The sequence below is a fragment of the Idiotropiscis lumnitzeri genome, chromosome 15 (genome assembly GCF_059441095.1).
Source record: "Idiotropiscis lumnitzeri isolate Australia: NSW breed Sydney's pygmy pipehorse chromosome 15, RoL_Ilum_1.0, whole genome shotgun sequence".
Classification (NCBI taxonomy): domain Eukaryota; kingdom Metazoa; phylum Chordata; class Actinopteri; order Syngnathiformes; family Syngnathidae; genus Idiotropiscis; species Idiotropiscis lumnitzeri.
The window spans coordinates 10,956,941-10,980,442 of NC_142405.1; the positions used below are offsets into that span (position 1 = coordinate 10,956,941).

At 40.8% G+C, this 23,502-nt stretch overlaps 4 protein-coding genes across 8 annotated transcripts; 2 read left to right on the forward strand and 2 right to left on the reverse strand.

The window, feature by feature from the left end:
* Window positions 1-206: 206 nt before the first annotated feature.
* On the forward strand, window positions 207-13,982 carry gys1 (glycogen synthase 1 (muscle)). The gene is made up of 16 exons (XM_088316540.1): window positions 207-253; window positions 3,846-3,964; window positions 4,057-4,238; window positions 5,773-5,964; window positions 6,086-6,271; window positions 8,485-8,629; window positions 9,613-9,730; window positions 9,896-10,016; window positions 10,104-10,210; window positions 10,406-10,465; window positions 10,563-10,755; window positions 11,923-12,049; window positions 12,119-12,214; window positions 12,298-12,461; window positions 12,546-12,626; window positions 12,715-13,982. The coding sequence occupies exons 2-16, from the start codon at window positions 3,847-3,849 to the stop codon at window positions 12,958-12,960; spliced, it is 2,136 nt and encodes a 711-aa protein (XP_088172666.1). The 5' UTR covers window positions 207-253; window position 3,846; the 3' UTR covers window positions 12,961-13,982.
* On the reverse strand, window positions 13,841-16,903 carry aspdh (aspartate dehydrogenase domain containing). Its single transcript, XM_088316542.1, has 8 exons — window positions 16,631-16,903; window positions 16,455-16,562; window positions 16,185-16,329; window positions 15,977-16,061; window positions 15,414-15,563; window positions 15,121-15,344; window positions 14,901-15,040; window positions 13,841-13,999 (listed from the first exon to the last, which is right to left on the reverse strand). Exons 1-8 carry the CDS (start codon window positions 16,704-16,706, stop codon window positions 13,962-13,964), a joined length of 966 nt encoding a protein of 321 aa, XP_088172668.1. The 5' UTR covers window positions 16,707-16,903; the 3' UTR covers window positions 13,841-13,961.
* Window positions 14,481-18,940, forward strand: tmem86b (transmembrane protein 86B). Of its 5 annotated transcripts, XM_088316545.1 has the most exons (6): window positions 14,481-14,496; window positions 14,583-14,650; window positions 16,489-16,580; window positions 17,646-17,745; window positions 17,842-18,085; window positions 18,202-18,940. In XM_088316545.1, the coding sequence occupies exons 4-6, from the start codon at window positions 17,695-17,697 to the stop codon at window positions 18,651-18,653; spliced, it is 747 nt and encodes a 248-aa protein (XP_088172671.1). In that variant the 5' UTR covers window positions 14,481-14,496; window positions 14,583-14,650; window positions 16,489-16,580; window positions 17,646-17,694; the 3' UTR covers window positions 18,654-18,940. The 5 variants fall into 5 exon arrangements, with proteins under 5 accessions (XP_088172671.1, XP_088172670.1, XP_088172672.1 ...); XM_088316544.1 differs by lacking the exon at window positions 14,481-14,496 and having other exon boundaries at window positions 14,525-14,650; XM_088316546.1 differs by lacking the exons at window positions 14,481-14,496; window positions 14,583-14,650 and adding an exon at window positions 14,693-16,085.
* hspbp1 (HSPA (heat shock 70kDa) binding protein, cytoplasmic cochaperone 1) lies at window positions 18,930-23,347 on the reverse strand. Its single transcript, XM_088316541.1, has 8 exons — window positions 23,199-23,347; window positions 22,363-22,486; window positions 21,904-22,105; window positions 21,587-21,811; window positions 21,338-21,493; window positions 20,735-20,831; window positions 20,326-20,437; window positions 18,930-19,222 (listed from the first exon to the last, which is right to left on the reverse strand). Exons 2-8 carry the CDS (start codon window positions 22,480-22,482, stop codon window positions 19,142-19,144), a joined length of 993 nt encoding a protein of 330 aa, XP_088172667.1. The 5' UTR covers window positions 22,483-22,486; window positions 23,199-23,347; the 3' UTR covers window positions 18,930-19,141.
* Window positions 23,348-23,502: the final 155 nt, after the last annotated feature.

Sequence of the window (23,502 nt, forward strand, 5' to 3'; positions counted from 1 at the left end):
TCTGAGCCAATGCAAGTGGAGTTCATGAATAATGTAGAAGAGCGACGGGCGGTGCGTTCACGGACCCATTTCACTGTCGTATCACAGGGCACGCACGTCCAATCACTGGCGTGTGGCTGCAAACGCACGTAGCCAATGTGAGTGCATGACATTTAAGAAAAGCTACCGCCCCCTTTTCCCACTGTTTTCCTCCTTCGATTGACCGCGACAGCTGGCAATGTGTGGCCCGACTACTTGAAGTTCAAGCCGAAGGGTGAGTAGACATGTTCTTATTCGCATATGAACGTCAGTTAAATACTTCCTCGTCCGTCGCGGGTGCGTGTCAAATGTGCTGCTGTGCCCTTTGCGTGTTTCCGCAGCCGGGTTGAGTAGTCACGTTCGCTCCATCAAAGGCGCTTGTTTGCGTGAATACGTGCACGTAAACGCTGACGAGGCTGCAGCTAGAGTTTGCTTGTATTGATATGGTGAACGTGCAAGCATCGCTAGATTTTCCTTTTCCTGTAGGCCCTATGTTACCAGTAATGCAACTATAGCAGTGGACAACAAGTGGACAGGGGCATGATGATGATGATGATGATGATGATGATGATGATGATGATGATGATGATGGTGGTGGTGGTGGTGGTGGTGATGATGATGATGATGATGATGATGATGATGATGATGATGATGATGATGATGATGATGATGATGATGATGATGATCAGTTGAGCTTCACTGAGGTGGGGGTATCCAATGCTATCTTAAAAGACGCTTTTCTGCTCATCATGCTCTCTCTGGAATATTACATTCCCCCTACAGCTAAAGAACACCCTTTGGCCGTAATTAATTACTATTTTGATAATTGATTAATCGATCAATCAGATGAAAAACAAAACAAATTCCATCTCTTTATTAACACTGAGGACATTATTTCAAACTCACAACATAGGAAATTCACAAACATAAATTATGTTTTTTAATTACTGGTTTGGTCAGTAGCATGTCAAAAATAGACAAGCACGTTGAACCTTTATTCAAAGTAAAAGAAAATGTTTTATTCTGTTTTCATGGAGGGCTACGTTATTATTGTAAAGCTGAAATTCTGAGGATTCTGACATTATTTTCCCATTGAAAAATGGTATCTAAATGGTTAATTCATCAATAATCAATTAATACGATGATTGATTAGTTGCCCATTAATCGTTGCACCTCCAATTAAGTTCCTTGTTTGGTCTGTTACATGCCAGAAAATTGGCAAAAAAGTTGCTTATTGTTTTCTAATGAAAAGCAAATACTTTATTTTGATTCAACCCAATGATCATTAGTCCACATTCAAGGAGGACTTCTAAAGTCAACATAACTTTTGAGAAGCTGAATTTCCGAGCATTTGCATTATTTTAAATTTATAAAAGTATCCAAACGATTCATCACTTATCAAAAGCATAAACCATTTAAGTGATAATCGATTAATTGTTGATTAATCGAACATAACACTCCAATTTTGACCATAGAACGGTTGCAATCAAATGTTGCCGTACTAATGTGACCCTAAAGAAGACTGTCAACATCTATTTATAGGTACATTTGCAATAGCTCATGTTTAACAACTGGACTACATAGGGCCTGTTTGCTCATGTGTCCCCTTTGTTTTTTGCTGTCACCCCAGCACAACGTGATGGCGGTCTGATATCAGCTCCAAAGTTAACCATCCATTTGTTTGGATGTCAAACATGTCCCAACTTAACATTAGGACGATTACACATTTGGTATGTCACTAAAAGTAGATCAAGTTTTTACTTGATCCAGCCGTTTGTGGGTTTTCTTCCACATCTGCATCATTTTTTTTTCATTCTCATTTTCACTGCTTGTTCCCGTGGTTGCACTTTTTGCGCAAGCAGGAACCTAATGCAAAGTCGTGTTCTTAGTGCCAGGAGTTCACGCCCCCAAAATTGCGCTTTCTTCACAATAATCAACAGCGCAGATAACATATGTTCTTTTTTTTCTCGAGTTTATAGTTTTTAAGAGTTTAGAATCCAGTTAGGGTTCTACAGCTTTCACGCGTTGTTAAAACAGCTCATATAGAAGGACTATTTGGGAGGCAGTTGGAATGTGTTTGCAGTATTGCTCTATACAGAGTCCGAGATGGTCAAAGGGCTTCTTCTGGCAGTGTTCCCAAGTAGCTCTATAAAAGACTCTCTCACGCTCAAACATGCACACACAGACACAATGGTGGGCCAAAATTGCGCAATGAACTCTATGCGGAAAACAGACTGTGGTTGAGCTTTTACCTTTACTCGGAGACACACTGGTACTCGATGTAGAGCACTGTGCAATCGTCTTAGGCCGCCATTACATTTATTGTTTTAGCAATGCTATGGTGAGTGAATGAGCTACGGCAAGTTTTATCTACACGACTAGAATTTATTTTGTGCCGTTTATTTTCACAAGAATCAACTGACTTGCCCAGTTAAGCCGCCATATGCATTTTTAACACTATTAAGTGTTGAATGTATCCATGTTTTTGGGGGACAAAAATGTAGTTCGTCATGCACTTCAAACGAACTGTCAACGGTTCTTGTGGTGATGAAAAATGCTGTCATATACTTTGAGATTAATAGTTTTAGTTGGAGATCTTTCGTAGCTGATAGCGTCTCTGAGCCAACTCGACAGATGGGTTTGTGTTTAAAATAAAAAAAATAAAAAAATGTAAACATGACTTCTTTATAGACTTGCTCTTTCTTTTTTCCTGGTATGGAAGTACAGTCTTGGGCGTGGAGGTGTTCTTGAATTGGAGAAACATGGGATTCTGATTAATATTTTGTTTGAGGAATATGAGTTAAGCAGTAACATCCACCTGTTTTTAGCCACCTCATTGGATGACCATTTTGTCACTTCTGTCCACTGAAAATGACATCACAGTTGCTCAATCATGGTTCAGCTGTTTTCTGAGGCTGAACGCGAAGCCCTGAGCAACTGTGATGTCATTTTCAGTTGACTGAAGCGACAAAATGGTCTCCCCGTGAGATGGCTAAAAACGGATGGATTTTGCTGCTTAACTCTCATTCCGCAAATGTAATATTCGTAATAAAAAAAGGCTCCAGGGTACCATGACCCTTGAGAGGATAAGTGACACGGAAAATTAATAGATGGATGGATGTGCGCCAAGCATTTACTAATAAAGATACAGAATTATATGAAAATAAAGCGTCAGAACATTTAATAGCGTGTATAGCAGACGACATTTGATAACGACTGCTCATTTAGACAGAATGAAAAATTCAGATCTTTGGAATGAGACTGAGTGTTAAGATAATAGCTTTGAGTGCAATCCTCTTGATACACAATATTGCCAACGATTCACTGACTGCAGTATTAAACAAGTCTGTCAAATATTGTCTCTCCTCTGAGTCCGTTGAAGTAACTCCTCGGGGCGATGATTTTTGTTGAAGGTGTCATATCGTCGTCTCTTGACAAACATTTCCTCTCTGACTGGCGAACTGGTTTGTCATCAATTAGCACAGTTGGACTTTCAAAAGCACCTTGGTCAATCCTGATTTGAGCAACCACCCCATGTTCACTCGCTAGGGTGAGCTCATGCAATAGCATACTGGCAGTTATTTTCCTGGCATTGAGTGTTTATTGTGTAACGTTGAGTTTATGTACACTTTTGTCTAAAAGTGTTAAAAAAGAAAGAGTTACTGGTTAAGTGTCAGTGTGAGTAATTGTTATGTGACGCTAATGAGGAAAATAGCATAAAAAATTGATGGCTGGACTTTTTGAGTCCTACGCTCAATAACTATCACAATGTTGCATACCGCGCACACTTTAGCAATTTTTTTAAATAGTGTTTTGTGTTCCCGCAGTATGCCGCTGGCTCGCAGCTTGTCCGTCACGTCCCTACCTGGGCTGGAGGAGTGGGATGAGGATTTCGATTTGGAGGATGCTGTACTTTTTGAAATTGCCTGGGAGGTCGCCAACAAAGGTGAGTGTTTGGAGTGATTGTTGAAAAATGTACACGCGCACACACAGTTGGGTGTTGTTACATCTTTTGATGCTGCATGCAATGCGTTGCAGTCGGCGGAATCTACACAGTCATCCAGACCAAAGCCCGCCTGACGTCAGAGGAATGGGGGGAGAACTATTTCCTGGTGGGTCCTTACGTGGAGAGCAACGTGCGCACGCAGGTGGAGCTCATCGAGCCCACAAACCCTGCGCTCAAGAGAACCATTGACAAGATGAACTCCAGTGGCTGTAAGGTAAAATATCACCACACATGCACAACAAACACACACACACACACATGCCCAAGTTAGAAATGAATGTCCCTTTGGAGAACAGGCCCACTCTAGTGGGAGTGATTCTAGAGTGGGGGCGTGCGACCTTCTGTCCCAGATCATACCTTCTAAATTCCCGTGACATTTCCTCGCAAAGGTTAGAGGTTGTATGAAATTCCCTCCACTTGAACACACACATGCACACGTTCACGCGCAGTTCATTAAGCGGACGCTTTGTGCTTTGCAACTCTCGGTGGTGGGTTCATTTTAAAGGGGTATTTTTAAATGAGCCCATGTCGTGCCGCCTGGCAGGTTAGATTAACTGCCAGGACGAAATAAGAGTCCAACAGGGTATTGCCGTTTCGGTTCTGTATAACTCTGAGGAAAAGTAACACAACGGCGTGTAAACAAATAAATACCCTCTGTTCAAGACTTAAAATTTGATGTTATGTTTGCTAATCAAAATCTTCATTGGCCAAGTATGTAAAAATGGGTTGTTCAATTTTGCGTACAAATGAATTTTATACTTACAGTGGGAGCTTGAATTTTAAGTGTCCCATCTTGATTTTCAGTTTACAAAATATAAAAATAAATTTGTGATACTCAGATTCACATACACTACCACCAGATAACAGCAAAGAATGACAAACAAATTCTACCTTACTGTGGTACCTTAAGAGACAGGCTTAATCCATTTTGAGACCTCACTCATAACTCAAAACACTTTTATCTCAAAACATTCTTCAAATAATCTGTCCCAATTGAGATGAATGGAAACGCATCTGATCCTGGCCACCCGGAAAACAAAAACCCTTCGGCGCTGACATAAATAAATGATTAATTGTAACGAATGAAGTCTTGAAAAACAACCTAATCAATGCAGAGGATTTTCTTCCCCCATAATTGCAGCCTTTGCAATTTGCAAATTGCAATTTACAACATTGTGATATCAATTTTAATTGGATTACTTGTTGAGCCCTACTAAGTATTGTGCATATAATGTCTGCATGTGCTGCTTGTGTTCTAATAGCGGTTGCTCTAAAAACCGCAAAAATCGATGTTAACCTTTAGCATTGTTTATTGTCTTTTGCATTGTTTGTAAGCATTATTCTCAGCAGATGGGAAGGTTTGTGGTTGCCTCTTTATTTCAGATTTAATTGAACAGTAAACTTGAACTAGGATTGCCATATACACCTTAAAACTTCATTGTTGATAAATTATTAAATATTTGCCAAACTGCTGCTTATTGTGAAGTGAGTCGAACTGAGTTCACTGCCAGGATACAGCCCGGGTATCTCAAGTTTCCACTTGCAAATCAAACCCCAAAAAGTTGTCCAAGTGATGGCTCGTATCTTTAAACATTCGTAAGTCAAATCACTTGTATGTCAAGGCACAACAGTACAAGTGAACTGAGTCATCTGCTCAGTCACAAAACAAATTAAACTTAGAAGCAAATGTTCCACTTTTTTTTTTTTTTTTACACGGCACACTTGAATCACCACGTACCTTTCTGCAGGTCTACTTTGGTCGCTGGCTCATTGAGGGGAGCCCATATGTGGTTCTCATCGATGTGGGCTTCACTGCTTGGTCTCTGGACACCTGGAAGAGTGAGCTGTGGGAGCTCTGTGACATCGGTGTACCGTGGTTCGATCGCGAGGCCAACGATGCCGTGCTATTTGGCTTTCTGACAGCCTGGCTCCTAGGCGAGGTCAGAGAAACCCGCTAAATTCCACACGTAAACATTTTAAGTCTTCAAATGTACACCTCATTAACATATGCGTGCATGTGTGAATCATCTCGCTGTCATTGTATTTACCGCTAATCTGCAGTATGCGGCCCAGTGTGACGAGACGCCTCACGTGGTGGCCCATTTCCATGAGTGGTTGGCCGGCCTGGGCTTGGTGTTATGTAGACACAGGCAGTTGCCCATAGCAACCATCTTCACCACTCACGCCACGCTCCTGGGACGCTACCTGTGCGCCGGAAATGTCGACTTCTACAACAAACTTTCAGAGGTTTGTGTTTGCGTGTGCAGAGCAGGCTTGGCACCTGAGAATAAATCCGTATGACTGCTAATATTATTCCTTAACTCATTCACTACCGGCCGGGTAAAAAAAAAAAAAAAAGAATCTTTGACGTGTTTAGCCGTCAATGGTAGTTAACAAGTAAAATGAGCTATCTTTTTCTTGTAAGTTGCAGGCTCTTCTTCTATCTCATACTTTATACTTTTGACTTTCCCCCTTTTCTAGGATGCTATTCAAAGAATGTTATTTTTTGATGAATTTTTGCTAGCTTTTTGGGCTTACTTCTGTCTACTACATCCCATAACTGATATGAGTGGTTTGACGCGTATGCACAGGCACAGGCAGTTGCAACTGACTGGTTTTATGATTAGGGACCTTTTAGGTGCGCACACAAGTTCAGTTCGGGTAAAAAAATAATTTCCTCGTGAATTTAATATAATTGCCCAATAGAATGTATTTAAAAATGATATTTGTGGAGGTTATTACTGTGGGCAAACAAGATAATAACTTGTATACACATATATCCCACTCTGGCCTACATAGTTCGAGGGGGGGGGGGGGCGCTAAATACAGTACCAGTAATCTAATAAAAAATTATAAAAATGAAATAAAAAAAAAAAACTATCAAGAGTGTTTCGAGAGTTTGAAATTTATTAAAGTACAAAATAAGTGACCAAGGGTCATTTTCAAATTGTGTTTCATCAGCCAAAGATCTGCTTTCATTTTACTTTCACCAATTATGAAGGATGATTTCATCAATGTGTGGGTCCTCTTCCAATACTTTATTGCATATCTCGTTTAGAAACTAGAGGAGATTAGAATATAAGAGAATATAACTTGAGAGACAAGTCCCTCCCTGGACTTGTGTGGGTTTTTTAAGCTTTTTTTTTGAAGCAGGTGCAAAATTTAAGATACTTTAGTTCCCCCATAATTGACCAGAATGTGCTCGGAACAGTTTGGAGAGGCAACTACCTGTATAGTTCCATCCACTTTCACTTGCTGTCGTCCAGGGACTTGTAAATGTTACTGGAGAGCAAATGCGTTGTGAAATTATTCATCCATTTTCTTTTCCTAGCTGAGTACACTCAGGACTTGTTGCCAGCAAATGGCAGGCCACATATAGACAAACAACCATTGACATTCACACCGAAGGTTAATTTAGGCGAGTGATGGCCAACTTGCTAGATGGGCTCATAATTTTTCATCAGTGCGACTGGGGGCAAAATAGGATTGTGCACTTCTTAACCAGATGTATGACGAAAAAGCTATTTTAAATACGGACGAAATACGTGCATACCTGCAAAATATGTGATCTTAATATATTCCAATTTTGGTAACGCATTTTTCGGTGCTTATATAAAGGATGCACTAGCTTGACCCAACAACAAAGGGTTTTAACAATTCCAGTTGCAAAGGGCTCACATGCATAAAAAAATGACCATTCAAGGATGACACAAAACTGCTAAACAAGAAAACAAAATTGAGTAAAAGAACTCATTTAGGACATTTTTTTTTTTTTTTCACAAAAATGAAATCACTCAAAATGTTATGTTTATGTTAGTTCTGGATGCCATTCCAACCCCTCCCCCAATAATAATAATAAAAAAATATTAGGCCTACTCACTATTGGGCAGTGTCAGACCCAGTGTCAGCACAACTAAGATTTGTCTGCCATCTAGTGGTGATTGGTGATATAGCATCTTAAAACTACAGTCAGCACCCACGGATTTGCATATTCACATTTTTTAACTGCTTTTTTTTAAAAAATACTTTTGTATTTTGCATTTTGTTACTCATCCAGGACCCCTGTTATTTTTATTTTTTAATTTGTTTGTGGAAAATATAGCGTACTAAATGTTCATCAGCATTTTCTGGTGAATTTTGGGGGTTGTAAAAAAAAAAAAAAAAAAATTTATTTCTTTGGCAAATTAATCATGCATGTTTTTGAAATCTGAGACAAACCAGAGTACATGGGTAAAACCTACACAGGAGAGCATGCAACTCCGCAACTCCACACAGGTCTGGATTTGAACCATCATCCTCAGAATCGTGAAACGCATGTGTTTACACACTGCCGAAATGAAATTATTTATTGGGAAATTAATCTTTGACTGAGCTAACTAGACAACAAAAAAAAGCATTCCGTCTGGGTGTCTTTCTCATTGACGTGTGTGTGTGTGTGTGTGTGTGTGTGTCTGTCTCAGTTCAACGTGGATAAGGAAGCAGGCGACAGACAGATCTACCACCGCTACTGTTTGGAGCGAGCAGCTGCCCACTGTGCACACGTCTTCACCACTGTGTCCCAGATCACAGCCATCGAGGCAGAAAACCTGCTCAAAAGGAAGCCAGGTGTGTGAGACGCCGCAAACTCCATTCACTGGCGGGAGACTCAAGTCCAGTTTTTATTTAGAGAAATTAAAGAGAACCACCAACCAGTAAGATAAACATCCAATTAACTTAAAGTTGTGTGAAATTAAATTGTGTCTTAGCTTTCACTGCATTTTTTTTTATTGATAACCCAGGCAGGCTTGTGAGCAATACATCCTTAAACCAGATTAATTATTGTCACAAGTCAACCATGGCCACTGTGCGTAAAGCCTGCTAACTTAATACTTACATAGCCTATATAGTAAAAGGCCATAGAGGGGCTCACGGAAATGAGCAGATTTTTGTTACAATTATTAATCTTTAACACACATGGAGCAAACATAATATACTGAAATGGAGAATTAAATATAATGTACAAGGTGACACCATCCTGTGTAGTGTAAAAAAACATTTGGCTTCACTATACACTGTTCTATATAATAACAATTAGAAAACAAACAAACAAAAAAACACCATCCTTTGTTTCACTTCGCCATCACCACGGCACTAATCCTGCATTTCATGAAGATAGGAAGTAAGAGTCTTGAAGAGTCATTTTTACTCTCAGCTACTGTGTTTAATATTAGCGTAATGTAACTGAGACAATTAGCATCTTGACATAAGTCAAAGATTCATAAGTTTTTTTTTTTTCCAACTGTGTCACCTGCCATGGCCCGGACCAAAGTGGCCCGTGGCCCGGTGGTTGGGAACCACTGCTGTACAGTATACCGTGTACTCTGTCCTTTTTTATTGCATTTAAGGTGTGGTGTCCTGACAGCAAATCAAATGCTAGCCATGTTTTGTTTTTGTTTGTTTGTTTGTTTACATTAGATCAGAACATTCCTCTACTTTATGTGGGATTCTTTGAATTTCCCAGCAGTCTTAAATGCAGAGTTTATGTTGGTCTTTGACGTAGTCATTTTGTATATTGCTTTTGGTAAATGTATTCCTCACACCCCACGCAGACATTATCACTCCCAACGGACTCAACGTAAAGAAGTTCTCAGCCGTGCACGAGTTTCAGAACCTCCACGCTCAGAGCAAGAATCGGATTCAGGAGTTTGTCAGGGGACACTTTTACGGGTCAGAAAACAAACACCGTACATCAAAAAACATCTTGGGTTGCAATAAGTTCTTTTACTGGTTATTATAATTGCGCGCATGTCATTGCATAAGTGTTGAGCAGTGATCAAAATTAAGCTTGCTAAAGTCATGTGACTGGGAATATTGGTTTGTCATGACCGTCAGGCACCTTGACTTCAACCTGGACAAGTGTTTGTTCCTCTTCATTGCTGGAAGATATGAATTCTCCAACAAAGGAGCTGACGTCTTCTTAGAGTCTTTAGCCAGACTCAACTATCTGCTCAGAGTAAGTTGTCTTCGCGGCACACTCATTTATTCACCTCTCAATCAGAAAAAAAAAAAAAAGTGTTCATTTCTTTCTTACTTCTCGCAGGTCAATCACAGCGATGTGACTGTCATTGCTTTTTTCATCATGCCGGCTCGGACAAACAACTTCAATGTGGAGACTTTAAAGGGTCAAGCGGTCAGGAAGCAACTGTGGTGAGGCCAAAATGATTGGGACTGATTTATCCACAAAAAAAAAAAAAGAGAAAAAGAGGCTTGATTTTGTTCATTTGAATCGAGCTGAGAAAACTAAAAGCTTTTAATCAAATTTTAAGACATTGAACGTCGTCCTCTCCATACCGAACACTAACTATGGATGATAATTGCTCGTCTTTTCTTTTTCACTGACAGGGATACTGCTCAAACAGTGAAGGAGCGCTTTGGAAAGAAACTTTATGAGTCTCTGCTGGTGTAAGTTGACCTCTTTCACATCTCCCTATCTTGTTACGTAACATGTTACACAATGTGCTTTAAAGATACCACTTTGAATTACTCTCCATTTTATTAGTGGACAGCTTCCAGATGTGTCAAAGATGCTGGACAAAGAAGACTTCACCATCATGAAGCGTGCCATCTTCGCCACTCAAAGACAGTGCCAGCCTCCGGTCTGCACTCATAACATGTTGGAGGACAGCGGCGACCCCATTCTGAACTCTGTGCGGCGCATTGGCCTTTTCAATAGCTCTGCTGACCGGGTCAAGGTGTGTTTAATTTACTTCATCATTTATGACACCACGGCTGATCAAATATGCAGAAACACACTTACGCAGTGAAGTGAGTGTCGGACGGCCTTGTTTCTCTTGAAAGGTCCCGTCTTGAAAATGGCCTCGCAAGTGTATCTGCAATTAAATCCACACTTTTCCCTTTTCCAGTCCATTTTAAAAAAAAAGATATATTTTTCAGTTTTGAATAATAAACACACTGAAAGTACTGCGGGCCCGGTGTGTAACTAACCATATTCATATTTTGTGGACAGCAGTGGTGATTTTGTTTATTGTATTTTATTTTCATTTGAAATTTGCATTGAAAGGTTCTACTTCCGGTTTAAGCTATGTACTTTTATTTTGAATGCGAACTTCCTGTTTTGTACTGTTCACACTTAAGGTAAATTGACGAAGAGTACGGCAAAAAGTTTCATATGAAGCCTCAGAAAACGGACGTTTATTTTTCTAGCACCCCCTCCGAAGAGGCAAAAGCTCTTACGGTGATTCGGTTTTAAGGTTACACGGTTATGGATACATCTTGCTAAAAAATAAACCACAAAATCATCAGTAAAGTCTCATCCTTGGTTCGGAGGGCATGCTACACGGTGGTTGGGTACCGCCGAGTTTGAACTGCTACCCAAATATTTCAATCCAAGGTGTGCCGGACGTTGACCCTGGTTGGGTTGTCTCTGTGTTTTCCCGAGTGTATTCGAGATGCGTTTATTACTTTGGTAGTAGTGTTGTTGTAATAATGGAGAACTCCACTGTCTCAATTCAAATTTGACTCTCAAGTAGCTATTTGATGTGTCTGAAGCTGTAACAGTTCGCTGCATGACTTCCAATCACTGCAGCTTGGATTTATTTCCCATTCAGTGACGCAAGTGTGAAAGGTTGTTTCTTTATGGGCCCTGTGATTGACTGGCGACCAGTCTGCCTTTTAACTGAAGCCTGCTGGGATAGGCTTCAACTTCCTGTGAGCCTGAACAGGATGAGGAAATTGCAATTTGATATTGTGGATCTCATTAGCTTGTGCGCGTGAATCTAAAGTTAAAATTCAATTCACTTGACAAATGAGCAATTTCATGCTCGGCCATTTACACCTCCTGCTTCTGAAATATTTTCTAAACAGAGATAGGCTTGAAACTATTTGACGATTTCATCCAGATTATATTCCATCCCGAGTTCCTGTCCTCCACCTCTCCTCTGCTTCCGATGGATTACGAGGAATTTGTACGAGGTTGCCACCTGGGCGTCTTCCCCTCTTACTACGAACCTTGGGGCTACACACCAGGTTTGACGCATGCAAGATGACAATATTAAAATGGAATAGTCAATACGGACTCAACTATGTCGTTTTTAGCCGAGTGCACGGTCATGGGAATTCCGTCCATCTCAACCAATCTGTCAGGCTTTGGTTGTTTTATGGAGGAACACATAGCAGATCCCTCAGCATATGGTGAGTTTCTACTTTCTATTTTAGCGTCAAGAATGATAAGAAGCCGAAAGATGTGCTCCCTCTCGCACCTTTTACCTTTGCAGGAATTTACATCCTGGACCGGCGCTTTCGAGGGGTGGACGAGTCGTGTAACCAGCTCACTTCCTTCCTGTTCCAATTCTGCAAGCAGAGCCGACGCCAGAGGATCATCCAGAGGAACCGGACGGAGCGTCTAAGTGACCTCCTGGACTGGAGATACCTCGGCAGGGTACGAGTGCCGATTTGGGAGTGTTATTCCTTTTCTTCATGTGATCATTTGGAAACCAATCCTGTTTTTCCTCTTTTGCAACAGTATTATGTAACTGCACGTCACATGGCTCTGGCTAAAGCCTTCCCTGACACCTTCCTGTACGAACCTCATGATCCCACCTCAGTAAGTTAACTCGTTTGCTTAATTCAATTGCACATAAAAAAAAATCCCGCTCTGTATCCTTTGATGAACCTTTCCTCTTTCCCCTTAGACGTCAGGTTTCCGTTACCCCCGTCCTGCCTCCGTGCCACCATCTCCCTCCCTCTCCCGCCACTCCTCCCCCCACCACAGCGACGTGGAGGACAACGACGAAGACGAACGCTACGACGAAGACCTGGAGGCAGAAAAGGACAGAGTGAACATTCGCCAGCCCTTCACGATGCCGTACAAAAACAAGGTTTCTGCAGTCCACAGGGCCAACGGGAACGGCAACGGCGTCGCAAGCGACAAAAACTGACACGCAGGAACACGCCAGAACAGTCACTTGTGAGATTTTGGATGACGAAAGAGAGATAATGAAATATCAAAAAAGAATTTCAAACAAGATTGATGTGAATCTGTGTCTTCCCGGCAAGTGCGTACCTCAAAACTTTGAAAAACATACTGAGTAAGTTCCGATTCTTTCAGTCACACCAGCAGTGCTACGAGTGGTTTGTTTTGAAGGATAGGCAGCACCTGAAGTGAAAAGTCACAATTGCTGTATTTTACTAACACTGGATTATAAAATAACACAAACGAGTCACTAGTTTGTAGAGCAGGAAAAAAAAAATCTCCCTTTTACTGTTTTGTCATCTGAACTTGAACTCTTCTTGGGGGAAAAAAAAAAGACGCCATCATTTGCTGTTCCGATTACACTGTTTGGCACTTTTTCTGTTTTTTAAACACCTTTTGAAAAATTGTTAAGAACACACCTAGTGTATACTAAATACAAATAACACCGAAAGGCTTGAAGGCTGCTCACACTGAGGACTTTTTGTTTTGTTTTTTACTCTCAAGCCTTAAAGTTTTCTGCTGATTACTGTGAACCACCTCACACTCCCGCTTATCTGCTTGTGTGTTGACGAGTATTTATTATAAAGGGGGGAAAAAGGAGATGGCTGGTGTTGAAAAACAAAAAGTGAACGTGTCTCAGTGATTGTGCAACTGTTTGCACGTGTGAAATGAGCCTTGAATACGAGCTTGAAAATGGAAGAAGGAAAAGCATTTTGCAAGATGTATGTATACTCCCTGTGAGAGTTCTATCATTTCTTCCAATCTTGCTCCATATGAACATATAATAAAGATTCAATATAGAGGACCTGTCAAAGGTTTAGAAACAAAAAAAAAGCTCTTTCGTCTTTGCTTGCGTGTATTTTATTTCGCCGCAAGGGCTTTTGGCTGTTCACACGATAACAACCACATGGCATGTCCACTGTTGACCTCGATTTGCAGGGTAGTCTTCCGTGGGCATTGGATGCTTCAGCACAAATAAACCCGACCCCCGTGACCTTTGCAGACTGAAAATAAAAAAAATGAAAAAGTCATTTTGAGCTGATAAATGATCACTTTTTTGGAGTCTTTGTAAATATGTCTGCGTGAAAATTTGACAGAAGGGATGGATGGAATGTTTTGGTAACCTCACCTCATCGGAGAAAAAAAATACATTTAATTTTAAATGAAAGTGAACTATGTTTTTGTCACATCACAGTATTTAGAAAATAGAACGTTACAAGGTTTATTCATTTTTTTTTTTTTCATATTCGGCGGGCCCGATTAAAACGTTTAATGGGCCGCATGTGGCCCCCGGGCCGTAGTTTGCCCACACCCGTTATTAGTGATGCTTTTTATTTTTTTATTTTTTTTAATAACACTTCTTTCAAATATTTAATCTTCCGTTCTTTTTGAGATGCAAGTAAACAGGAAGAGTGGCCCTAATGAACATTTTTTTGCTACCAAGTGAGAGACGGTCGGTCGCTCACCAGCCATGCAGGGCAACAACAACACCCATTTGTGAGTATGTTCTATTATACTCACAAATGATGCGTTCACAGACATGCAGTGACTGATGAGCACGCTTGTGTTATTTGTTCACAACTCTAGAATCTTGTCACAATATGCCAAACAGGATCAAAATATGTCGGATTTCATTGGGCATGTCATCATAGTCGGTAAGTTAACTGGTCATGCAATTACTCCAAATGTGAATGTTTGATCAGCTGGGAACAAAGTTGATGTCTCAATGAAAGCGGATTTTGTATGTTCTGATGCATCAAGGCAGGTGAGATTTAAAAGCATTTTTTGAAGTGTATAGTATGTTGATACATTGATTTTTTTTTTTTATGGCTCATGTCTATCAAGTGGCGTTACTTGATCAAAAACAAAAGTGTGCACTGAACCCTGAGAAACTTAAAAACTTACCAAGTAAGCTATTCCAAAATGAGCTGTAAGTTGCACGACCGGTTACGGCGCCAAGTTTGGCTGGATTCCTCCTCACTGTGTGCACTGAGAAACCATCAGGCCCTGTCACCTGCACCTCCACCACATGATAATCACCCAACCTGGACCGAGGGCAATAGTGATGACGTTAAAAAGGTGCGCATGGCTGCTTTGCCATGAAAATGATGCGAGGGAGCCTTACGCCGTGTCTGACACGATCTCTCCCTGAACGCCATTAAAACCGAGCGTCCCTGCAGCCACAGCTGCCGCCGCCATGGTGTTGACATTGTTGGGAGCGAGGGGGCACAGCTCCGCCACCGAGCCTTTGAATAAAACCCTCCTGCCCTCCCCCTCTGCCCACTCAGAGAGGACATCTCCCGTCAGCCGGAAGCACGATGGATGCTTGGACATTCTTATGAATAAAGCCTGCACACAAATGAGGACTTTTGTCACTCTCACATCATTTGACGCCTATCTGATTACATGCAATTTTACCTGCAAGGCTCCGCTATCGTTCAACCTCTGGATGTCTTGACCTCCCCATAATGCACCACTGGGGACGTAGAGCGTTTTTCCATTCAACTGCGCCGCCTGACGAAGTTTTGCATTCAGATCATGATCAGCAAGGGCGGAAGGGGAGCCAACCTGCACGAAGGAAGAACACAAAGCTATGACACTTAACTTTTTGGTGGTCACATGATCACTTCTTACGGAATCAGGATGAGTCTTGTGTCAGAAGGAATGTTGAGCCATTAAGGCTTTCACGTTATTGTTACTCAGAGTACAAAAACGGAAGTATTTATGCAAGGGCAGACCAGTGGGATAAAAATCGCTTCATCAGAAGATCATGTCTATTAAGCAATTTTATGGCAACCAAATTTAATCCTCATCTAATTCACAGCAATTGTGTGTTTTTTTAAAATTCCAAATAAAAAAAAAACTGATTTTTTTTTTTATTTTATTTTAATGAGGACTAATGACCAGTAATCTAACCATCATGAAAATACTAAACCACATTTAATGTATTATGACTTTACTTTAAAAATAATACATCTGACCATAAAATGCGAGTGAGACAGGAAGTGGACCCCGAATTCTTTCACCACCTGAGGATGGCACACCTCCACGATGACATCACATTCCCTGAAGAATATTTGTGAAACAAAGGTTAGATGTTGTATCGAGTTTCTGACATCATGCATTCGTGACATGATGTCAGAAACTCTGAGATGACTTCATTTCTGCTATAATATATCACGTTGGCACCTGTCCGCGAAAGACGACAGATTACACAGTACAAGGTCATCTGGGACGAAACCTTTCAGTTTTTCAGGATTTCGGTTCCAAACAAAAGCCAAAGTTAAACCTGCAGGGGCGCCTTCTTTGATGATTCTCTCTGCCAAATATTGTCCTGCAGAGATAAACAAACGGAAGATAATGGTGATTTCCTCAGATCTAAGAACATTCACGTTCAAAGAGGTTGATGAAGGTGTATGCCAGTGTCAGTTTGTGTTCATACTGTGAAGCATTTCACACCTAGATGTCCAAATCCAACAATTCCTATATGCAGGGAGGAGGACCTTGATGTTGCCATTTTCCTACGCGGTCGACCCAAACCGACGCATGAAGGTTCAACACATTCACCTGCATACATAAACACGTGTAAGTATAACTTCATATCAGAGCTCTCTCGGTGCTTTTACTCCACTCACCGATAATCTCACGCTTTTCCTGGGTTTCCCAATCTGAATGAAGCACAACTGGCAGAGGGATTCGGAGAGAGCGCATAGTACAAAGTGTGATCCCCACAGAGGCCAAAGTTAATCATTGTTAGTTCTTTAGCCGTGAAAATGGAATTATCACTCTTTAAACTATTGCAGTTTTTAAACTCGCTATTTTTTTTCTTTTCAGACAATCTGCCTTACAGTCAAAGGTTCGATCGGTCGCGAATGTGGTTTGCATGTTCTCAACATGCTTGTGTGATTTTGTTTTGATTGGTAGAAGAAGGGGGAAGTGAGAGCTGAACAGTTTTTTTCTTCTCTTTTTCTGCATTGCCATCTAGCGTGCAAAGTAAACAGTTCGAATGAATATTAGCACATGACAAGCAGGTTTGTAAGGTTTGGAGTCATACTGGATAAGAAAGTCATTGGCACCAAGATACCACCAGATGGCGCTAAAGCATTACTTTTGTCTAAATGCAGCGTTGCAGTTCAACATAGTTCCTTGGCTCCAAGATGCCACACGATGTTGACAAATTCTTCGATTCCTTCAGTTTGATCTCAAAAACAGTGAAGCACACACAAACTCCACAGAAGAATTGTGCAGCTCCGATTTGAATCAGAATCTCAGAAGTGAGGCAGACGTGCATACCATTAGCCGTCGATTTCTATTTGTATCGATGACTAGACAATTATTACAACATTTTCTTATAGACCAAAATCCAAGGTGTCATAATTGCAAACGGTCAATTTGAAAGAAAAGAAACATCTTCAACTTTGCACCATGAGTCGATGTCACCAATGTATTCCCCCTGGAAAGGTCAAAGGTCAATTTCCTTTCACAACTCAAAACAGGGAGAAGGTTGATAATCAGGGTGTAATCACACAGGGAGGATGAGTCTAAAGTTCATGGCTCAGAAACACCAGTAGACACAGCAGATTTCATTCTGACAGGGACAGCAGGACAAGAGGAAGGATTTTTTAGCTTTTTATATCTATTTTTTGTCAGGTCATTGAAAGCAGCAGAAGAGGAGGAAGCGCTCTGCTCAGTGGACAAAATGGACATCCTTGAGACAGATGCCTATGACAGACGACAGAGAAGAAACACGGTATTATTATTTTTTTTTTTTAATGATTCTTAATGTCTTCCTGTCATTGATTTGTTCCTATTTTTTACAAGCAGTGTCTGTTTCCCTCTCTTTCAGTCCTGTGCTCTGCTCTTCTCCCTCACGCCTTTCTTTTTGGCCTCAGCCGCGTACTTCTACCTGTGGACTCCAGACTACCCAGCATCCATCATGCTGGCCGCTGTCAAATCGGCACCTGCACTCCTGCTGGCGGCGGCGGTGCTGAGCTGGAATGGAGGTCAAAGTGTACTGGGTGTGGCGGGAGGACTTGTCCTCTCAGCTGTGGGTGACTGCTGCCTGGTGTGGCCTGAACTTTTCCTCCACGGTAAGCCACGCATTGGGCATTTTTTTTTTACCTTTTCATTTTTAAATTTTATTTATGTAATAATCATTATTTTACGGACCCACAGTAAAAACTATATTGTATGTTATGTGTTTTAGGAATGGCTGCATTTGCTTTGGCGCATCTTTTTTACTCTGTCACCTTCCTCTCATCTCGTTACGAGGCGTATTCCTCTTCCTCATGGACCAACCTGCTATATCTCATCCTGGTTGTGATTGCAGGCGGTTTTTACACATACTTGTTTCCATTTTTGCAGAAGGACCCAAACTCAGACCTCCTAACTCCCGCTGTGGGGGCCTACATTGTCTTAATCACGCTGATGGGGGTGTTAGCCATCCGAACCCGTCGCGGTTTTACACTCTTTGGAAGTTTGTGCTTTATGGTGTCTGACCTTGCATTGGCTTTGCAACAGTTTAAGGTGACCGCGCCTGTGCATCACGGTAACACTGTTGTCATGGTGACGTATTATTTAGCACAGCTGCTAATTAGTGTCGGGGACATGAGGGCAGTGGAAAACAAAAATGACTTTGAAAAATGGAAGCGGTCCTAGCCAGTAATAATGCAGTATTCCTCACGTTTTAATCATACCACTGCCTAATACACACAGCAGCTGGATGACAATGACACCGACATGTATAAATATGTTTGTATTGTATGTATTTTAAAAAAGATGAATGACAAATTGTTTGGAATAAATTTATTGGCATTTTTTAATATCCCAATGACATTACGTAACATCCATATTTAAGTGAGAGTTGTTCATGTGAACTGGTTGCTAAATGTATAAAAATACTGTTGTTTTGTTATGAATAAATAAAGTTTAAAGAAAATTGTTGACATCTATATACAGTATCTGAATTTTGTTTTAAGAGAAAAGTCCTTTGAGGATTATGCAAGTACTGATTTTGATTTACGATTTGAAACACTTTTTTTAACATAGAAAATGACTTTTTAAACAGACAGAAATAAGTATTCATGTTTACATGATGATGAGTGTCCGTTTGCATATTCTAATTTGATGACAAAACACATTTGAGTTCAGCGGTCCATCCCATGGTCATCGGGCTGGTGTCCACAAAAACAAGCCGTCCTTAAGCGCTCACAAAATTCCAGTTCTTCCTGTTGCAAAAGGAAAAACACTAAGTACAGCAAATGCTCTCTTGCCAGCACATCTAAAATGATAGACTAAAAATGACGCCACTGCTCAACAGAGGGCGCTAAAGTGCCACAACACTGCAGATCCCCCCCCAAAAAAAAGAATACACAAATATTTCAAAATATATGCATATCAAGTTTTGGATTATTAGAATAAGCAGTATATAGTCTATGAGGAGAAAATGTGTTGCATTCTTTTCAGTTGTATTATTTTGTGCCATATTTTCAGCCTGGGGAACAAAAATCTTTACCCATTAACTCTCATTAAAAGGTTGACTTGTACAGTGTCCACTTTGATGATTGGACCAAGGGGGGGACGGATTCTTATGGAAAGCAAATTCAACGTTTAAAAAGCTAAGCTTGACTATACGCAGAATCAACATTATAGATATCAACAGCACCTTTCTTACTAAAGATCTGAAACTGAATTGTGAGTACTCGAAACAAGAGAGACATATCTGTGATAATGGTAAAGTTTGCCAAGTCAACATTGAATTATTGATTTCTGCAATGTCATTTCCTCCAAGAAAAATGACATCACTATTGCCATTCACGTGTATGGGGTTTCTAGAGACAGAGAACCACTAATGAATTATGGATCAGTAATGTAGATATCAGAACTCCAATTTGAGACATTTCACCTAGTTAAAACCTGATGTATCCGAAAAGGGTCTTGAATTGAGAGGTTAATTAAAGATATAATTTTCTTTCTCCTATTATACATTCCTGGCTAATAAAAAAATCATCTCTATTCCTACAGCCATCACACTTTGTAATGTACAGTTCTTGTTTTTTTTTTTTGTACATTATGACATTTGTCTTTTTGTATAGTTTTTAATCGATGAAACTTTGCACTTTAATTTTAAATTATGAGTACCACCCCAAAGTCCCGTAGCATTCTTAATTGGTTAAACTGCGCTTATTGTGTGTTTCATCGCTAATGTTCTTCAAGTTGTGCCTTGGTGTAAATGAAATGGGTTAAGTTAAGACAAGATCAGGTAAAATTTAAATTGCTGTGCCCTACTGACTACCATTCTACTGAAAATTTGAAAAAGTAGGTGACAAACCTGACTTTCCTCTTTCCCTTGGAGCTCTCTGGCTTTCAGTCGCAGTAACTCTTCGAGACCAAGAGACGGATCTCTGCAATCGTTGAGCCCCTTCACACAGTCATCCACCAGGCTGGATAGACACAAGAGGCAAGGCAATGGAGCAATCCATGTTTTATTCGGAGACGTGGCCTGTCCTAGCTAACTTGGGCTACACCGACACTGACCCAATCATCAGTTGCTACAGTCAAGCCCGGAATTATTCATACCCCAGTGGTATAAATAGTTTTGGGCTTGAATGTATCTAGTATATATGCAATCAGGATAGAACGACAGCCAAGGCCAAAATTATTCACACCCTTGGGGTATGATTAATTTCGGGCTTGATTGTATATGCTGAAAACTGAAGAAGATTGGTAAATTATCTCACCAACAAAGGGCACCAAGGACATGTTCATGAAAAGGTGAGTGTGGAGCACGTAGCACAGAGACCAGCTGCTGCACCATCCCCATGGAAACCACAGTGTCTGCAAGAAGATTGAATGACACAATGAGGTCTGTGATGCCATTTCAAGCGGTGGTAAGGAAGTACACAAAGGGGTTTTCCCTGACAGAAATTTTCCAGAGATTAAAAATAAGGTTCATAATTGCCTATAAATGCCACAGGATGGTGGCAAAGCACTACATATGATAGAATGAAGCTCCTCAACACACTTTATCATCGTTCATTGGTACCAACATGCCACAATTAAGATGGTGCCAAATTAATATATTTAATGATTTTGCCGGGGCGGCACGGTTGGCCCGACTGGTTAGCAGGATGGCCTCACAGTGAGAGACAACATCGGGCGTGGGCTCAATCCTGGCTCCGGCCATCCTGTGTGGAGTTAGCATGTTCTCCCCACTCCTTACTTTGTCAAAATCGGTTTGACTTATACGCATCACACACCGTCTTAACACTCACAGATAGATACATAGGCATGCTTAAAAATGAATACAAAGTAAAAAAAAAAAATAAATGTCATGTTTTTACCTTTCTGTTCAGGGTGTGACGTCAGCAGGTTGAGCAGAAGGAACGCTGATTTGGTCTGGAGCTTCTCATGTTCTGATTGCATGCCCCTCATCAGCACTGAGAAGCCATCTTGGGAAAGAAAGGCCTCCAGTCCAGCGTCTTGCTCTCGAACCAGACCTGCGGCAACAATACGAGGTAAACAACACTAACATAATCCATTTGAAATGTTTCCCACTAAGCATTTAGGTCACTATGGCATATTGTACTCACATGAGACTGCATAAAGGGCCTTGACTCTGACTGTAAGGTGGGGGTCTGAGTCTGTCAGCTGCAAAAGCTTTGGTAAAGCGTTTAACTTAAGCAAGTGGTCCTGCACTTGTGGCATGTTCTGGGCACAGGTAGCAATCAGCTGAGCAGCGTTCCACCTCAACCTACTTTGGGCATGACACAAATATTTGGAGACACACAAATCCAGGCCTCCCAGAACCATCAAGTCTGTAAGAGAGGTGGGGACATAATTAGGTTTTTGTCTATTGGATATTACTCTCACTCCATTAATTCATATGATATGTAATTATAATACTGACCTCTGGCATTGTCAAGGTTCTCACACAAATCGGATAGCAACTCAAAGGCTACTTCTCGCTCATCTTCATCTTCGTCATCCCTATCCCCCTCGCCGTTCACTTCCTCCTTGTGTAAGACAGCCAAGCACAGCTTCATTTGCTCCACTTCATCCATCTGTCCTTTGCAGACGTCTGCGAGAGCCTCCCTCAGCCACGCGCTCCTCTGGAAGACAAAATAACAGAAGACTTTCAGACTGAATTTCAAGATTTTACAGGTTAATAATCATCATATATTTTGATTACACAGTTGCTCTGTATGGTAGTTTTTCACCCATCACCAACCGACAAGGAGAATGATGTTTATTGGTTTAAACGAATGACAGAGTTCAAAGAGTTGAAGTGTAATAACTTGTTGCTTGGCCTCAGTGAGCGGGATGTGTGTATCTGTGTGTGTTGTCAAAGACTTTTCACATGACCAACCTCCTGTGAAATTGGTTCCGCAGATGCATGCCCCTCTGCACCGGAGCCAGCATCGATTGCCAACTGCAGGACCCCCTGAAGATTCTGGGGATATCTTCGGTTTTGTCTATCTTCCGTCATGTTACTTGCAGGGGGGGAAAATACATCACGTATAAGTCAAACTGAACAGGACCTATATACATACAAACATTTCATTAAAATGTCATTCCAGCCCTTTCAGAATCAGAATCAGAAATCCCTTTATTGTCATTGTACAGTGTGCAACGAGATTAGATCGCCAATGTTTAAACCAATCGATCAGTCATTCTCAACAGTTTTTACCTATTGCTGCAATTCTATTTTATAGAATCTAAGAACAATTAAAATACATTACTTAAAAATAGCTAATAATCATGCATGTATTTATTTGGCCGACATAATGTGATTTGGACCGATTGTCTGAACTCGCCATCACTGATCAACACGAATGCAGAAGTAAAGTAAAATGACAATGTATGTTGTGTGTGCATATATACATTTAAAAAACACTTTCAGTAGATTAATAATAAAAAACAATTAAAGGAAAAACAGGACGTACGTCGGTAACTGAGCGTGCCTTTTATACCACGTTAAGACTTTCTGCAGCGCAAACTACTTCATCGTCTTGGCACAATCGTAAACCAGCAGCAGTTTTCATTGCTTGTCCGCAACCCACCCTAAGGCCTAATGACCAGAACCACCAAGGATTAAGGATCACCGATTTAAATACACAAAAAAAAGTCATGCTAGGAACATGGCTACAACGGCCTTCATTGCTTTACCTCGGGTTAGATGAAAACGTTTTAACTCAAACTTACCTTCAAAAGCTCTTCAAATGGTACGGAACAACTGTGACAACGGACCCGGTTTTGATGACCCAGATGGTTGACGCCTCTTTGACCAGAAGACACATGTAAGCGCTCGAACATTCTAGCTGAATCAAGCGCATGAGTTTCAAGTAGGCGGCCATTTTTTAACGTAATGGTAAAACTAAAAGCGCAATGATAATTTAACACTAACAGCTGTCTTTCCAGTATGTCTATAGTCGAGTTAAGTTGCACATTTGTTTGTATTTCACAATGTAATCACACATTTGAATGAAAACCCATAGAATTATTATAG

Bases quoted from the DNA above. Each gene is read 5' to 3' on its own strand.
- gys1 (XM_088316540.1), top strand. From the start codon at position 3,847: ATGCCGCTGGCTCGCAGCTTGTCCGTCACGTCCCTACCTGGGCTGGAG. The intron at 5,965-6,085 runs GTCAGAGAAACC...GCTAATCTGCAG, and splicing joins CAGCCTGGCTCCTAGGCGAG to TATGCGGCCCAGTGTGACGA. The intron at 10,466-10,562 runs GTAAGTTGACCT...CCATTTTATTAG, and splicing joins CTTTATGAGTCTCTGCTGGT to TGGACAGCTTCCAGATGTGT.
- aspdh (XM_088316542.1), bottom strand. From the start codon at position 16,706: ATGCGCTCTCTCCGAATCCCTCTGCCAGTTGTGCTTCATTCAGATTGG. The intron at 16,563-16,630 runs GTGAGTGGAGTA...TTATGTATGCAG, and splicing joins GGAAAAGCGTGAGATTATCG to GTGAATGTGTTGAACCTTCA. The intron at 16,062-16,184 runs GTGCCAACGTGA...AATATTCTTCAG, and splicing joins CTGTCGTCTTTCGCGGACAG to GGAATGTGATGTCATCGTGG.
- tmem86b (XM_088316545.1), top strand. From the start codon at position 17,695: ATGGACATCCTTGAGACAGATGCCTATGACAGACGACAGAGAAGAAAC. The intron at 17,746-17,841 runs GTATTATTATTT...CCTCTCTTTCAG, and splicing joins GACGACAGAGAAGAAACACG to TCCTGTGCTCTGCTCTTCTC. The intron at 18,086-18,201 runs GTAAGCCACGCA...TATGTGTTTTAG, and splicing joins GCCTGAACTTTTCCTCCACG to GAATGGCTGCATTTGCTTTG.
- hspbp1 (XM_088316541.1), bottom strand. From the start codon at position 22,482: ATGACGGAAGATAGACAAAACCGAAGATATCCCCAGAATCTTCAGGGG. The intron at 22,106-22,362 runs GTTGGTCATGTG...TTTGTCTTCCAG, and splicing joins CGGAACCAATTTCACAGGAG to AGGAGCGCGTGGCTGAGGGA. The intron at 20,438-20,734 runs GTGAGATAATTT...GTGTCTATCCAG, and splicing joins GTCCTTGGTGCCCTTTGTTG to CCTGGTGGATGACTGTGTGA.